At 36.0% G+C, this 18551-nt stretch overlaps 1 protein-coding gene and 1 pseudogene across 4 annotated transcripts; both read right to left on the bottom strand.

Moving 5' to 3' along the window:
• LOC109709189 lies at window positions 3256-11267 on the bottom strand (annotated as a pseudogene).
• On the bottom strand, window positions 14839-17495 carry LOC109709190. 4 transcript variants are annotated; one of them, XM_020231288.1, is made up of 4 exons: window positions 17253-17495; window positions 16184-16241; window positions 15983-16086; window positions 14839-15144 (listed from the first exon to the last, which is right to left on the bottom strand). In XM_020231288.1, the coding sequence occupies exons 1-4, from the start codon at window positions 17331-17333 to the stop codon at window positions 15112-15114; spliced, it is 276 nt and encodes a 91-aa protein (XP_020086877.1). In that variant the 5' UTR covers window positions 17334-17495; the 3' UTR covers window positions 14839-15111. The 4 variants fall into 4 exon arrangements, with proteins under 4 accessions (XP_020086877.1, XP_020086878.1, XP_020086875.1 ...); XM_020231289.1 differs by having other exon boundaries at window positions 14839-15166; XM_020231286.1 differs by lacking the exon at window positions 14839-15144 and adding an exon at window positions 15171-15421.

The following is an 18551-nucleotide window of genomic DNA, read 5'->3' on the forward strand; positions in this document are numbered from 1 at the left end:
TGTAGCTTGAGGGGACCATTCTGTAGGAAATACTTCGAAGACCACAGGTACATTGAATCGATATAATGATCATCCTACACACATATATTTTGCTCTCAAAAGAAAGTGTTCGGTCTACACCACGAATGTTAGAAATGATTAATTTATCAAATTAATCGTAGCAATAACGCATCTTCTTGACGATTGTCGAGTAAAGGGGAATTGAGAAGGCTTGGCATGTGCGGCACAGCGTGAAAGCACATGATCCACAAAATCAAGTCATCGAATTTTTTATTTTCCCTTTTCGAGTGAAAGCTCGTATATAGTCACTCATTAATCTTGTTAAATGATGCAGATTCGCACGCGAAGAGGCCACTTTGCGAGCTTCCGATGCTCATTGGTCGCGCGGTGCGATTGTATGATGCCTTCATGAGACTTACTGCATCAATGCGTGAAACTTTGGTGCACGTCCACCAAAAATGACATAAAAAGATATTCATTTTACTAATGATATAAACAATTAAAGATATGATCCCCAATTTTGAAAACTTTGATATAGCATGATAGTAGTAGCTTCTCTCTATGAAATAATGAGCACTCCTAAATTTGATAAATTGTCTCCAAATAATTTGGTGAAAATAGATATAATGATACACTACATATATCAAAGAATTATTATAACAAACATGATTGGAAATGTGAATAACTCAGCAGTTATTGTCAAGAGAACTGTGAATTTTCCTAGGTGTTTGTTTCAGTAAGTCATCATCTATATTTATGTAGCTGTTTAATTACCTACCTATGAGGCTGTCGACGTTCCAATGAATGACGTTCCAAGAGCTTGAAAGGTTTAACTCCTAAATTTATTGTTATCGTGTTCTTCATCTAGCTAAAATATAGATATATAATTTTACAGTGACAATTTTCTTTTCTTTTCTTTTCTTTTCTTTTTCTTTTTTTTTTGAACGAAACTTGCATGTGTGTGTGTGTGTGTGTGTGTGTGTAGATACATGACATGGTCTCTTAGAGTTTGAAACTGCCATATATAAGTAATATATGTGATGCTATACAAGATCTGTTTACCTCTCAAAAAAAAAGAAGAAGATCTGTTTCGAGTAATGCTTCAACACCAAAAGGCGCATTAGTCAAACAGTTCCTAGAAGCATAGGTTCTGCTTGTGCAATGGCAACTAAACATAAGTGTTTTTTTTTTTCTTTAGTTGGTAGAAATTCGTAGTTCTACGTACATACAAAAAGACATAAATGATAAACAACTGCTTTTTTATCTTAAAAGATAAAAAAGCACTTTTTAGGGTATAAATGATATGGTAAAGCTGTCCCTCTACTATCCGAATATTGCCACGGCTCTCTGAACTTGTTTTTTTTTTTTTTTTTTTTTTTTTTGAGAAAAAGGTAGCAAGCTACATGCTTCATTCATTAAGCGAAATGAATTTAGCGTACAAAATGGAAGTAGCTAGGGCCTCCAGACAGAGCCGGCGTCAGAAGAACTAAACAAAACCAAAAGAAAACGGGGACAGAAAGTAGACAGAGAAAGAGAAACGAACAACTCGGGACCACAAAATGGACAAACGAGAGCGCGAGGGGATTCAAAGTGCTTCGTTCCAACCTCTGATTAGAGAAGCAACACGTTGGGAAGCCCAGGACACGTTATGAACCTCATCACTGAAGCAAATGCTGTTTCGCTCCGTCCAGACGACCCACCAAATTGCCACTAAATGAGTTAAACTTTTCGATCTTAATTTGGGCTCGGGGTTCTCGGAGATCTGTGACCAAAGCCTCCGAACATCCCCCTCTTCCAAAAAAGCCGGCAACATGGGTCCCACTATAAATCGAAGGTATCTGACAAAGATACAGTCATGGAACAGGTGCTCGCAGGTTTCAGAATGTACCGCACAGAACTTGCACCATTGATCCACCGGGCACCCTCGGCGAATCAATCTGTCCGCTGTGAGTAATCTCTTTCAAAGTAGAATCCAGACAAACACTTTATGCTTGACCGGGATATTTAGCCCCCAAAGGTGATCGTACAAAGGATCAATTAGTCCTCCATCAGTGATAAAATCGTAAAGGGACTTAACGGAAAAAATTTGGTTCGCGGTCCATCGCCATTTTGGTATGTCCTGCGTGATCGATGGACTATACCTAGCGAGCAGGCTCTTGAGTAACGCAGTCTACTGACGGGTCAGAGGATCGGTACTTGCAGCCAGGCCTCTGGTTATGAATCGCCATCTCCATCCTCTTTCATTCCAGCATTGTGATACATGGCTTCCTGATTTGCGATTCTGCAGAATATTCCAAAAAATCTGGTACTAAGAGGGGTTTCTTCAATCCAAATGTCCGACCACCACCTGATATTTTTTCCGTCTCCGAGTATGTAAGAAAGACCACATTTGAACACGTCTTGACAGCTCATCACGCTTCTCCACCACTGAGAGTGCGGTCTGAAGGATCTTCCCTCATGTAACGGCCTTCTTCTAGTATAATATAATACGGTGATCAACCTCCCCCATAACAGATGCTTCTCATTGAAGAAACGCCACCACCATTTAGCTAGTAAAGCCTTGTTCATTGCTTCCATATCCTTGATTCCCAGACCTCTTTCTTTCCTGCTTTTACAAATCGTTTTCCACCCTATGAGACAAGAACCCCCTGAAATTTTAGAGCACCCTTTCCAAAAGAAGGACCTTCTAAGAGCTTCAATGCGATTCAGTACCCAATGTGGCACTTTGAAAATTGCAAAGTAGAATAACGGAAGATTCGACAGAACTTCGACAGAACCGAGTTGACTAGGATGAGTCTCCCCCCTTGAGAGAGGAGTTTTGCCTTCCATCCATCAATTCGCGTCTCGATGCGGTTAATGATCGGAGTCCAATCGTCCTTCCGAAGTGATTTGATATGAAGCGGCAACCCTAAGTACCGAAATGGAAGTTTACCAACTCTACACCCCAAAATATCTGCGAGTCTTTTAGCTTTGTTAGCAGAGGTTCCCACGTGGAAAAGTTCAGTCTTGTTCATATTAATCTTGAGCCCAGAGGCCCATTCAAATATCTTCCAGATGAAACGTACCGGCTCTGAACTTGTTACTACAATTTCCTTGTATTACAGTTTCTTCGCCAATCATATAAAATCTCTTCTTTTTTTTTCCCGATAAGATGGCCATTTACTGGTTATGTAGATTGACAAACTTTTATTTGCTCTAGTGTATACTTGCAATAGAGTTAAAAAAAAAAAAAAAAAAATGGTTAGTGTCCAGGAATGCAATTGCAATATATGAAAAGGAGCATTTCACTAGAAAGTTCAGGGACTCATGGTCTAATATCGAGTATTAATACAGAGACTATATATCCATACATTTTACTCTAAATTGTACTAATTAAAGAAGTGCTTTTTGTTTTGATCATAGAAGAGGTTTAAGTTACGAAATCTTACATACTCTTAATTTGGCCTTTGCCCACCCAATTTCTCAATCTAGAGTTCGATTGTCATTCCCACCTTGAGCAACTTGCTTCTAGGAATAGTAAACACTTCATCTTGTTGCCTCAAATTCCTCTTCATTATGTTGTAAGCATAATCTATCACCACCCTCTTCAAAAGCCCACTTCCTTTCCCTGCCACCACCTCACTCTCCCCCAACAAATGCACCACCCCATTGTCCCTCCACTCCCTCTCCACCACCTCCACCTCACTCCCCTCCCCCCTCTCCTCCTCCTCCGTCTCCTCCTTCACGAACTCCTTTAGCGTCTTCACAAGCGCCTCATCAAACGCCTCGCGCTCGTCCCGTAAATCCTTGTACCCGTACCGCGCGATGCAGCGGAACACGAAGAAGCCGCGTGGGGCGGCGCGGCAGAAGAGGAAGCGCTCTCCTGGCGGGACCTTGCTGATGGGCAGCGACTTGACGGAGACGAAGACGAGGACGGCGTGGAGGGCTGGGACGTGCTCGACGTAGTGCGCGAACAGCGGTGGGATCCCCTGCACGAGCTCCGAGTAGAAGAAGGCGAGCCCCGGGAGGCGGCGGACGTTGACGTCGGCCACAATCTCCTCCAAACGCCCGCTTGCTACCTAGATTGTATTAGAAACAACCCATTAGTCATACACTTGAAATTTCAGAAGGTATAAGGATACTAAAGTACTAGATTAACATATATATATATATATAGCTCGTTTAGTACCTTGTGGGTTAGTTCATAAGTGTAGCGCTTGCAGTAGACGTAGTTCCATGTGAGCATGACGGCGATGAGGAAGGCGGCAAAGGCGAGCGGGAGGTAGCCGCCCTCGTCGAACTTGTAGAGGACGGAGGAGAGATAGATGAGCTCGACGGAGCCGATGATGGCGGCGTAGAGGATGATGTACACGATGTGGCTCTTCCATATCATGATCATGATCAGGATGAGCAGGGCCGAGGTGAGGGTCATCACGAACACCACCGCGATGCCTACGTGCATGCATGATCGTGAGAACGATTTTGCAAAAATTACTTAGTCCACACCGCATTTCGAAATGAATTACTGAACTTTAAAAGTTTGTTTTTACTTCTATTGAAATTCAATGGTTTACGTACGCTATAAAAAGTATAAAGTACGTACGTAATCTATTAAATAACAGGATATCATGATAGATTGCAAAATATTTTGTCAGAAAAAAAAGGTAACAATTCCATCCGAGTATATTCAATCATCTCTTTTTTTTTTCTTTTTTTTTCTTTTTTGGAGAGATAAGTAGTATACTATCCGTTTCTTTTATTTCATTTAAAAATAAACTTAGCTAGAAATGTGAATCAATAAGGATTCGAACTTGAGTCTCGGGTACCAACCACCAAACCCTTTGCCACGGTTGGTAATCACCTCAAAATTTTATTCATATAAAAATGTGTTTTATATATATATATATAGAGAGAGAGAGAGAGAGCTAGGCTCCTATGCTTTCGAAAGTACGGGAGCCTCCGTACTTATAAGTTGTTTTCAATAATGGGACATCCGATTTGGCAATCGGTTCTGTTAGACATGATCTACGCTGTTGGAACTAGCTAGAAACCAAATTTTATAATTTTTTAATTTCATTTGTCTAGTAAACGAGTAGCCTCAAAATGAACGACTGAAAATGAATATCTCATAAAAAACAGTGATAAATGACTCAAATTTTAAATTGAAAATATTGGTCTTACTATTGATGTTAAGTAGAATTTTCTATTAAATTTTCATCTAATTTGGATACTTCTACACCGTTGTAGCCGGACTCTATATATAGGCTAGGGCTACTATATATACTCTCATGAGTATAGAGTCCCTCATACTCATAAATTATTTTCAATGATGGAGCTTCCGAATCGATGATCCACTCCGTTAAATATGATATAAGAGTATTCGAAATTTCTAAAAAATAAATTTCGTAATTTTTCGAAATCATAATAAAGTTCATCAAGCGGGTATAAAATAAACGGTCAAAATCGAACGACGTCTTAAAAATGGATGATTAGATCTTTCAATTTAAGATCGGAGTTATTGATCTTTATCTATGTAGTGAATAGAATTTTCTATTAAAAATTCAACCGATTTCGATTCTTTGACACCGTTAAACTATCAAATATTCCATACCGGCCCGACCGTTAAAAATTGTCAATTAAATGATGTCGAAAAATTATAAAATTTGATTTCTAGACGTTTTAAATGCTTTAGATAAGGTTTAACGGTGTGGATGTCGATTTAAAAGCTCTATCATCGAAAACAACTTATAAGTATAAGAGCGATCATAATTATAAGAGTATAGTAGCCAGACTCTCTCTCTCTCTCTCTCTCTCTCTATATATATATATATATATAGTTAGTTAGGCTGTTATTGGTAGCACGCAGGTCTCCATGCTATCAAATTGTTTCTAATAATATGGCTTCTAAATCGACGATGAGCTCTATTAAACTTGATCTATATTATTGAAAATATTTAAAAATTTACTAAATTTCATAAATTTTTGATATTATTTGGCTAGTGATCAAAAAGTCTCAACATTAATAAAAAATAAAATAAAATTTTCGGCATATCATGCTATTTTTTTCTCAATGTATATATAACTTTCGCACGAGGAGGCGGTCTCCGATGCATGCATATATGATCGACCGTATGTATATATATATACATACATACTATGTACGTACCGTAGGCGTTGCCGATCTTTATGGTGGTTTTGAAGGCGGCGGTGACTGCGACGCAGGCGAGCATGAGAAGGTAGTTGATCTCGGGGATGTAGACCTGGCCCTGGTACTTGGTGGAGGTGTGGACGACCTTCACGCGGGGGAAGCAGCCGAGGGAGAGGGACTGCTGGATTATAGAGAAGGTGCCCGAGATCATGGCTTGGCTCGCTATGATAGACGCCAGTATAGCCACCACAAACATGGGCCAATATAGACCATCTGAACATCCATGCAAAATACATAAATATATATACATATATTATATATATGATTATTAAAGTATAACAAATTAAAGTTTAACTAAGAATTTAATTATTAAAGTGATAATTAATAGAGGACCACTGGTGTAATTTAACTATGCATCTTTTAAAAATGGTTGTAGGTGGGCAACGTGGCCAGTACGAGTAGCCCAGTTCGATTCATTTAAGAATAATTGAATGCCAAATTAATACCCAATGAATTGAAGCAGGACAAAATAGAAAGAAAAAAATCAAGCAATTATATCTATATAATTTACTGGGTATTGATTTGTAGAAGGTGTCGTCGACGTTTTCCATGTTCTTGCGCAGGTACGAAGCTTGGCCAGTGTATGCCAACACTAAGGAGGGAAAAGTCACCGAGCACATGCTTATTTGAATCGATCGCACCGTGAAATGCCCAAGATCAGCAAAAAGCGCTTCCACACCTATGCATACATATATATATATTTTCACACGTACACCAATTCGAGAAGAAAATAAAATTAACAACAATAATAATAATAATAATAATAAAGTACAATATAAGCTGTCAATTATATATATAGCTACAAGGAAATGCACATTATTTTCCTACAAAATTTAGAAATTATAAACTTGTTCAAACATATATAAGAAAAGGTTCATTATTATCTGTTGGTTATAATATATATTTTGCTATTAATTGTGAGGATTCTTAATTTAGAAATTACATGAAAATTTTGAAAAGAGATATAAAAAGTAAATACACTGGTAAAAATTTATTTTTTAAAAAAATGTTTATTCGATAGCAAAATGGTCTTTTTCACATGAGCTCACATGGAGGACTAAATTTGCGAAAAACTAATATCCTAATGGAATAATATATGAATACGCAATTTGACTCTTTTTCGCAGAATTTTCCTCTTGATTTTAATTTTTCACTTGATTTGGCAAAATATATATATATATATATATATATATATATATATATATATATATANATTTGACTCTTTTTCGCAGAATTTTCCTCTTGATTTTAGTTTTTCACTTGATTTGGCAAAAAATATATATATATATATATACCTGTGATGCAAAGGACAACACCGCCGAGAGAAATCCAGGCGGTTTTTCCATTCCGTCGGAAGTAATCAACGATGTATTTAGGGTTGATCGCCTTGACGACCAGCGGGTCGTACTTGACGAAGTTGTACACGCCAATGCCGGCGATGAAGAGGAACCAAACGGTGATGATCGGAGCGAAGGTGTAGCCGACCTTGTCAGTGCCGAACCTCTGAGCCAGGAACATGCACATCATCAATTCTCATGAACCTCTTGCTAGTAATACCCAGAAAATAAGAAAAATCCAATATAAACTAGCTACAGATTAAATTCTGCAATTATTTTTTAATGTCATATAAATATTAATAAAGTAGTCAAAAGAGAGAGATGCGGAATTGAAATGGAGAAATTTTAAAAAAGTACAAGAAGCTTCTTGTGATCAGAAAAGTGTTCTTCTGAGCTTGCCTGTAACAAGCTTTCTAATGAAGAACAGGAAAAAAAAAAAAAAAGAGAAAAAAAAAGGGTGTTATCAATTAGTAATCTATGGGTAAATGGAGGTGCCCCTTTTGATAGAGCATATGGGGCGCACTTAGTGCGTAAAAATTTCTTGTGCACAAGGCTGTACGCAAATGCTTTGCAGAGACTAGGCCACGTGAATTGGCTTTCGCATGTTTTTCCACTAGGAATTCGAGCAATTCATCCATCATTTTGAACTCCACACTTCCAAAACAAGTCAATTAATTTCGTATCTCCTTACTTTACTCGAAAGTAAATAGGAGTTCACTGAGTATTTTTTTTTGTACATGCTAAACCTATTTGACCCCAAAAAATAAGAAAAATGGAATCATGGCAACCACAGAGGGAGAAGGTAGGGAAAAGATTAAGATCTCACAAACCCAATTGTAGTAGTCGCATTCGGAGTAGGAAGAAACCGTGAAACTCAGGATAGATAGCGCATTAGACGAATGGAACCTTTCTGTATGTATATATATGAACCAACCAGCTCCATTTTCCTTTTGTCATCTATGGCGCTATCCCTCCTGAGCTTTAAGGATTCTCCCATACTAGTCTCCTCAAACTCTTTCTTTTGAAAAAAAAACAAAAAAACCCTCTCAAAATATAATACTTTTTCTCAATTGGAGGGAGGAAGGAGAACTACATCGAATAGTCTAAGTGATGAATAAAAGGAGATGAGGAAGAGTTGGGGCCAAAGTGGTGTATTTATAGCAGGGCCCATGGCTCTTTTAAGTTAATGTTGTGTGTGTGTGTGTGTGTGTGTGTATGTGTGTGTGAGAGAGAGAGAGAGACACTAGAGAGAGATAAACTTATAATATTAGTCACATCTCTCGGTTTATGAGAACAACCCTTGACTAAGTAAGAGAGANATATAGTTTTGGTCTATATTTAAACCGAATCTGAACCGAAACCCAAAACCAAAAACAAAACCAAAATCAGATAAAAACATACTATATTTAAAATACAATTTTTATATATTTTTTATTAATTAATATATATTAATAATTTAATTTACTATTTATATATTAAATACTCAAATTTAGATTTACAAAAATTATTTTGAAATACCTATTAGTATTTCTACTATTAAAAAGAGATAAAGGGTAAAAATGGTATTTTAAAAATTTAACTCCGATTCAAATGGGCTTTAATGGATCTTAACTAGAGGAGGGTATTCATGATAATTTTTCACATTTTGGAGGGCATTTGTGATATTATTAATTTTGGAAGGGTATTGATGAAATTAATAGTTCCTAGAGGGGCATCTATGAAATTATTCCTATATATATATATATATATTTCACAAAAAATGAGAGACTAAATCACTCTTTTGATAAACACTCAAGGAAAATCAAAATCCCGACTTCTTAATCATAATCCGAGATATGAACCAACTTCATTTGACCATGATAATAATTGTAGTCCCCATTTAACCAAGGAAAACACCATAATTAATCTATTTTTATTATGAATCTATGATCATTAAGAAAAGTGATAATATCATGTGGAGCCATGCATGACGTTCAAAGCACGTGCCTAGCTACAAGAGAGTCGTAGTCAAAAAGTGGGAAAAAACCAACTGAAAAGGCGAAGTTTCAACGCTTTGTCCTCACGAGAGAAAAAAAAAGAAGAAAAGGACATGGGAGAAGATTTTGGCTTTGTATCTTTTATTTTATTTTAATTTATTTTTTTTCTTACTTGTTAATTGTTACGTGTATATACATATACCTTCCGTCATGGCGGCCGTGGCCTCCTTTATGCCGCCCACAGCAGATAAAACTGCCAAACAAAGTCCAAAATTACATATATAAGATCGTGATTGCATTGTATTTGACCCTGCAACTAATTATATATACATAAATGTCACTATCACATATGTTATATGCATATTTGTACATATATGTATTATGAGATGTGATCGATAGAGATACAGTGCATGATGCCCTGGTGCAAGCAGTAGTCTTAATAAAAAAATTAAGCTCATAATGAGAAAAATATAAAAAAAGAGCGTTGGCTGAGTTATATTCGAAGTGATGTGAGACTGGTTGAACCAAATCATGCACGATCGAGACCTGTAGGTACTGTGTTTGTATACTTTAAATGAATTTGTTGTATATTTTGTAACCGCTCGAGTTTTTGGGATTGATGATTAGTGCCAACGATCCAATAATGGCCAAAATCAATGTGTAATTTGCAAAATACCTGACATGCAAGGTGTTAAGATTCCATCTCCGATAACCATGGAAGTGCCTAGCATGGTGACAACCAGGAGGAAGTATTTTGCAGAAGCGCTGTTCTCAAGAGCCGCTTTTAGCTTCGAGGCCCGCCGGAGTCGCCGCCCTGGCAATTCCAGCTGGAAGTTCGACACCTCTCGATCTTCTGCCTGCTGGCTCGGTATTAGCCCCACCTTCGCGTATCGGCATATCAACGAATATAGCGCAAATGTGCCGCCTAAATTGTAAAAAAAATCAATAATAATAATAATAATAATTTTTTTTTTCTGCAGACGAACCGCTTGAAGCGGTAACCTTACCGTCACCATTGTCGTTGGCGCGGAGGACGATAAAGACGTACTTGACGAGCGGAATGAGCGCGAGGGTGTAGATGATCAGGGAGAGCACCCCGAGTATGTCGTCCTCGTGCTGTATCCCGTCCGGGAACGTGCTCGCGTACACGTACAGCGGCGACGTCCCGATGTCGCCGTACACCACACCGATGCTCTGGAACGCCAGCTGCGCCACCGTCCCCCAACTCCCGGCCCCCCCCACCTACCCCCGCGTACACATACGTTTCTAGTTATACCTTAAAAATCTAGATATAATACACCGACCGTTTCTAGAGCAAGTAGCAAAAGATTTGGTGGTTGATATCTGAGGTCTCAAATTCGAATCCTAATTGATTCACATTTTCAACTAAGTTTATTTCTACAAAAAATAAACGAAGTGAATAACATATTATCTTTCTCTTAAAAAAATCATTAGATACGATCCATAACCTACAATTTTAAGACATCTAAGTTGGAATTTTCTTCGGCGTAACAGCTTCTCTACTACAAAAAGATTAAAATAAATTATGAGCATACATATATATATATAGAGAGAGAGACCTTGGAGAAGTGGTGGACATGCTTGGCGGAGGAGGAGACGGCGGAGGCCTCGATGTCGAGGGAGTCGTTGCGGCGGAGCTTCTTCTCGGGTACTGGCGAGCATAAAAGGTTCTCCTTCGAGACGGCCTCACCGCTTCCGCTGCCGCCGCCGCTCCGTGATTCGTCGCCGAGCTTTTGATCCATGATCGTCCCGTCAATTAGTTATAACAGTTTTGGTGAGACGGGAGAGGGGTTTAAATAGCGCGGGAATTTACCGGAATAGGAGGCGCCGGCGAATTGAGAGAGGGAAGATGATGAGGTTGGTGACCGGGAGTAGCCGGTAACCAAAGGCAGTGGAATTGGGTACGGAGAAATAATTACGTGCACCAGGTGCACGCCCACGTAGCACTGTGGGCCACATCAATAAGGGCTATGAAATGGTTTCCGACGATTTTCACTATTATTTAAAAATAAAAATATTGAAGTAGACAAGTTCTTAAACTATTTTCAAAAAAAATTTCTTTCGTGCTAAAGATTTGAAAAATTGCATCAAATAATGCATATAAAAGAAAGCTATTGAAGATCCTAATATTACTGATATTTTAATAAATAAAATTTTTTAACTTACTAATGATATTAAATTAGCACGTACGTGTGAAGAGATAAATGACTGATTTTCGTATATTGGATGGGTGATAAGCATGAATCCGTACATTGACCCTTCATTCATTCGCCCTCTAACTCTCTCTCTCTCTCTCTCTCTCTCTCTATATATATATATATATATATATTCACTTGTATATAAAAAAAAAAAAAGACTATTTTGATGATAAAACAAAAATGACAGCTAAAGGGTGCCGGGTGTACGTATTGCTGCACCAGGTGCATGAGGAATATAGATGTGTCTAAGGGGTAGGGGTATTTAAGGAAATAACGGCAACATCGAGGATGATGGGGGATGTGGGACCCACAAGATCCTCGTCATCCCCAAATGTCGGGAACCGAAACGAAGACTTTTCAGTGTAACGGTCTCATATCATTTTGTCACTCCTATCTACAGTAATATAAAAATATTTTATTTAAATTTTAACAAATAATAATATATTTGAATATAAACAATACTAATTATTGTAGGAAAAAAAAAAAGAAAGAAATATTTTTAAATATATGTATTTTTGGCACATCCTTTTGATCTATTACGCGTTTTATACCGTTCAAATGTTTTGTAGGAAATTTTTTCTACAGAGTGATTTGTTATAATGGAAAAAGTTAAACTTAGACCCATAAAAGTCCAACAAATTTCTCGTGAGGAAATATTTCACTAGAATGTCTAATCAAATTGCGCTCAACTCGCATTTAAACAAAAAAAAAAAAAAAAAAGCCATGGAAGAGGAAAGGGTTTCACATGAGACATGACTCAGAGATGCGAAAAGTTCAAACTGTGCATTGATTTCATATATAGTGTTTAGTCGTAAAGAGGAAGCAGTACACGTGACTAAATAGAGAAAAATTAGTCCAAATTGTGCTTTTGATTTTATTTTAGTGGTGTGAAATTATTTCAGGATCGCGTTCTCTATCAAATAAGATTTAGTTAGTGACTAATATAATATTAGTGTGGATTCTAAACCTCTTTGATGTAAAACTTAAAAGTCTTTTACTTATTTCCATATTAGTTATTTATTGGCATAATCTAATGTTTTCTCTTCCATTAACTTCACTTGGGTACTTAGCTAAACCAATTTGAAGTGTGTATTCCAACTCGGGATTTAAGTGCCGTGATACGGGACTGTGCCGATGCGTGTCAATCAGTCATAAAAAATATATGCGTACTGACACGTAATGGCATAAAATATTTATTTTTTTTAACAACGAAATATGTCAATTATTTATTATATATTTTAATTAATTTTTTTGAATTTTATTGAAAAAAATTATTTACTAATTTTACAAATAGAGAGTTTTGAGTTGTGCCATTGGCACGATAACTGTATTGTGCCGATATCTTACTAGCACGATATGATACGGTGAATACGGCTTGTACTTTAATCCTTGCTCTATAATGCCTTTGTATGCACACAAAAAGGAACACGCAATACTACAAAGACAACATGAAACTTTTCTTCTTTTTACTGACTGTCCTTAGCGCAAATGGCAAAAGGGTTTGGTGGTTGGTACCCGAAATCTAAGTTCAAATTCTAGTTGATTCACATTTACAGCTAAGTTTATTTTTAAATGAAATAAACAAAGCGGATAGCATGCTACCTTTCTCTCTCAAAAAAAAAAGAAACCTGTTCTTCTTTTTGAGAGAGAGAGAATTGAGAAATTGGTTTTCCTACGATCTTGTCCATTGGGAAATTTCAAAAAAAGACATTATTCATAGCCATTATAACAATTCTCTTCTAGTAGTGAGGCAAGTTTAGCTTTGCCCCTCAATTTCCTTGCTTAAAATTAGAATTAATCAATCACATAGTGGTAATACAAGAGGTGGCCAACAATGGCATCCAAGGAAAATCCCCAATAGCTTGTGGTAAAGATGTAGGATGCTGACGAATTTGACAACTTTTTGGTTGGAGGAGAACATGAATGCCTACCTTGTTTACCTCATTTCTAGGATCTTCCGTTGGCGACGTGTCGTTCGAAGCTAATTAATTATTGTATTCTAGGTTAAATTCCCACAAAAAAAAAAGAGAGAATGATCAAACATTATTATTTGTAACATATAATTGTTGACGTCTTGATACATGTCTTAAAGTTGTTGCCAAAAGATTAACCACAGATCCAACGGACGAAAAGCCAGAAAGCCGAGTCTCTCAGCTTTATGACCAAAAAGCTCATTTCAGCTTTTAACTTACGAAAGAAGCATCTGACTGTTTCCAAAGCCTAATCAAAGGGAAACAAACTTCTATAAGGAGCGAAAGCGGAGATAACCTTTTATAGACCAGCTTGTGCGTGAAGGCTCTTTCAAGAACTTCACTAATAACTATTAAAGAGATCCTCGTATATTTCTACTCAAACAACAGTTCTACTTAGATAACACTTCTACAAAAGCTTGATACGCAAAGAGTTTAACACTAATGCTGAATAAGTAGTAGAGATTTTGGTAGACAATTATTGACATTTGGCAACTTGCTAAGGGAGACAATGCACCTTGTAGACTCCCCTATCATGACTCACTATTTGCTGGTCTTCAATTCATCCACTTATTTGCTACCACAGAAGCACATGTAGTGCCTAAAAGGTTTGTAAAGTGAAAAAGGAAAAAAGAATAAAAGCAAATAAAAATGTGTTCGCACTTAATGTCACATGATATATGAGACTCAAAACTCTTCAAAAGGCATTATAATCCACCAAGTCATCAGATGCAATCCATCCATATCAAAGACTAGCTAGTTCTCTGCATTTGCATCTGCACTTGTCTCATATGCAACCAATATTCAATGTCGCATTTGCTTTTGTATGGCATGGTTATAAAAGAAATCTATTTGTACAACATTTATTCTGTTTGTGATTTTTAAGTCTTCTACATGCATTAACACCTAGATATTATAACAGGACGAAATCACGAAGATAAAATCTAGATGATCTGAGTAATGCTTTGCTTACAAACAATTCTACAAACTTCTTTAGCTGGTTATTTTTTATTGACAGCTGTTCACAAATCACAAAGTTAAGGCATAGATTCAGCCACTCAAATCCATGATTTGGAAGAAACTTCGTAAAATTTTGAAAAGCATGGTAGTATTTGAAAATAGACAAAACTTGAAACTTTGAAAATCATGCATCAAACGTTTACCCATTAATTTGACTGCAAAATAAAGCTCTTACAAACAAGACAGTTACAATCATATCAGATCAACACAATCTAAGATGAGACATCACAGCTACAACTTAAAATTGACCCATACAAATATAAATAGCTTCAAGACCTATACAATACAATTTAGGATGACTCGGTCACAATAGAATAATACTTCATTATTGCCTACCTTATGAGTACAGCAATGGAATGGTTATTTGGATTTCACATCATGCATTTTGGATTCTACAATACATTATGACAAGTACCTTCCAAGAGTAAAGTCATGCTGCATATGAAATGGCACCTTTCTGATGTCAACAAAGATATGAGAATATATTACAAAAACAGTCAACTTCAAATCATTTTTACATGTATGGTCTAGAATTAAAAGATAGCGTTAAGCAAGGAGGGACAAAATATTAGAGCATAGATTAGGTATATACTATCCGCATTTTTATTACTTTCCCATATATATATATTTTTGTATGCCACTATATTTTCTATGTTAAGAGGAGCAAAATGATTTGGCCTATCGTGTGCTGCATATGCTTGTCGGATGTGGCCTGCATATGTGGTGTCTACATGTCAGCATACTTCCTTTTGGAATATGTCAGCATCAGAAGCATATATATATTTATCATTTTTTTAGCATTACACTCGAACATGCTAAACTAGAAATGTAGGACTAAACAGCAAATATAGGATGCTTTGCAAAGCCCAAAACCCATAACTACGTCTAAAAACAAAATCTTTCTGTCTGAAGCCCGATGGGCCTCAGTCTTCTGGAAAAGAAAGACAAAAATTAAGACTTGGATATTACTTTGAATAATTAAATCACATATGAAACAAAGCACTTGTTATCGAAACTATATATTGAAGCATACTATGTCTTGAGACCTCAAATGTGGAGAGTTGGCTTAAACCAAGATGGCTCACAAGGACGGAGAGGGGGAAAAAGAAAAAAACTAAAGCAAGTACAAATAAGTTTTGTATAATGTTGTGAATCAAAGAATTCGATCAAGAGTGGCCTCAACGTACCCCCATCCATCTTCGATATCCGGCCCTATCCAATAACCAAATATAACCGTACTCCTGCCGGAAATCGAGGTTAAACATCTACTTACAGAGATGCGGCACTGTTGATCAGGCCTCACTAGATCAGCGACGCATTCCCACGGCATGGCGAGGTCAAGACTGATTAGTCTGTTCAGGTTCAACGGGTTGGGCTCTGTGAACATGCACACAAATACTGTTTAGTTAGAGCAGAAACTTTTGTACATTGAAACAGACTCAGATTATAGCAATAAAGGAGCAGCAGAAAATACTTGGAGTTGGCTCGCTAGACGGTGCATCAACGGGTGAAAGTCTCCCTGGTAATTCTTCCTAGTAGGTCATAATATGTCAAAAGAAATCAGAGCAAGATAAATTATTGTATGAGTACCAGTGGAAAGGTAAGAACTGAAGTAAATAAATGCTACATCATTCGGGTTTGGATTGAAAGATAGCAGGTACTTAAGACTATACGGAGTATTTAGATGAGGACATTCTACGACTAAGAACATAAAGTAGCAAAATCAGAAGGACCATATTTATACAGTTGAGTTCCAATAAGAATAAGAGCTGTACGCACCCAAATTCTAGATTAAATCTTAATGAGTTTGTGCTCCATCGAACAAGTAAATGATAGGAGAGTACGTTCAAACAACTTGTTGAGTTCGAATTCCGCCCGGCTCCAAGCATCAATTAACAATTACTTTTATTTCTTTCCATTTAATTCAAATCTACGTCATAGACTCATAAAAAACAAAGCTCCGAGCCCAGATGCGGGGGGAGTGTCTAATATAAAATGCTAAAACATTGTTCTCTGATATTTTAAGTTTGTGGAGATAAAACGGTTGTTTCATATTATTTAACATGGCCAAATCAAATAACTTTTATTTCTGATTACCTTTCCGATATTACAAATGAAAAATCCTTCAAATATACAAATCTCCTTCAACAAAATATAATTTATAAAAGCTATGTAGTCTAAGTAATAACGATGATGCAATAGTGACTTACACATGCCTCATTTTTTCTCAATTACTTAAAAATAAAATGCACAGATAAAACAAGCAGCTCTCACTCATGTTTTCTGCAAAATAGCTTCAGCAAAATTCGATTAACCAAACTGAATACGCAAAGTTAATTAATTAAGTACTAAATCCAAACAACTCAAACAATGTATTCCTTCTCTCTCTGTCACAGCATTAACAAATACAGCGAATAACAGCTCAAGGTATAAACTTGAGCATACAATTAAAACCAAATTGGAAATTTCGACGACCCAGATGCGCAAAAATTCGAATTGATGGCCAAAAATGTAGGTTTTTTATGAATTGAAGCGATTATTACCATTTTTGCCTCTTTTGGGGTTCTTCGGCGATGAGGAAGGAAAGGAGGGGTTGAGAAGGGTTTGCAGATTCCACAAGCCATTGAACAGTGAGCGTTGAAGGTACCTTACTGGGGACTTTAAGGGCGACGCAAAGGAAGAAGAAGAAGGGAGATAGAGGAGGGATTGGGAGCGTGGGATTAGGGTTTTAGGAGAGAAAGGATAAAACAAGGGCTCCGAAGGTGAGCGAAGAAGAAGGGTTTAAAACTCGCGGAGTATAGCATACAAAATTATATTTATTTATATTATTAATTACTCATCAATATTTTTTTATTATGTAAAATAGATTCAGTTATTTAAGATAATTATTAAAATTCAGCTATAAAATTTTATAACAATAAATTTAAATTTATAGATAAAGTTATCTATAAATTAATAAAAATTACTCAATAAACTATAAATTTTAGTAGTATTAGTAAAATAAGGATTTCATCGTATCTAAAAGTTTTATATATTTTTTGTGTCGCAAATTAGATATTTGTTGAGTAGTAGAATACCGTAATATCCTAACTTGTTTTAGTAAAATTTTACAGCCTAATTTATTAATTTTTTAAAATTTTTATTTTTAAATATATTTATAATGATGACAAAGTATAAGATGATAAACTATTAATTCTAATAGTATTAGTAAAATAAGAAATTCATCTTATCTTGAAATTTTAATATATTTTTTGTGTCACAAATTAGATATTTGTTGAGTTTTAGAATATTGCAATATTCTAACTCGTTTAGTAAAATTTTACAACCTAATTTGTTAATTTTTTATAATTTTTAGACATTTAAGATAATGACAATGTGTAAGATGATAATAGATACAACATTTAAGAAAAATTCTATATGTACTGCTCAAAAGTGAAATATATATCTTATACCTCTATTATACAGTTCACAAAAATTTAAATAAATTAATATAAAAAGAAGGAATGATGATCGTTAGATGAGTTGGATATTGATTTTATACCCTACTTTCGAGGTACCAGCACAAATAATTATCCTTGCTGTATTAAAAATTAAAAAATAAAATTTTAAAAACTCCAATTGTCTAATCTATAGTTGAGTGTATTTTTATTTTACCGTGATTTAAAATAATTTTACTTTATTACCATGCAATTTTCATTATACGACTAAAAAAAATCTGCCATCAAGCGAGACATTAAAGTACTAAAATTTACAACATAAAAAGTAGCAAATTGATAAATTTTACAAAACACAAGATCGCAAATTGTAGTGTATACTCAATTTTATAGTTTATATCTAGTATT

Source organism: Ananas comosus, linkage group 4, assembly GCF_001540865.1.
Source record: "Ananas comosus cultivar F153 linkage group 4, ASM154086v1, whole genome shotgun sequence".
Classification (NCBI taxonomy): Eukaryota; Viridiplantae; Streptophyta; class Magnoliopsida; order Poales; family Bromeliaceae; genus Ananas; species Ananas comosus.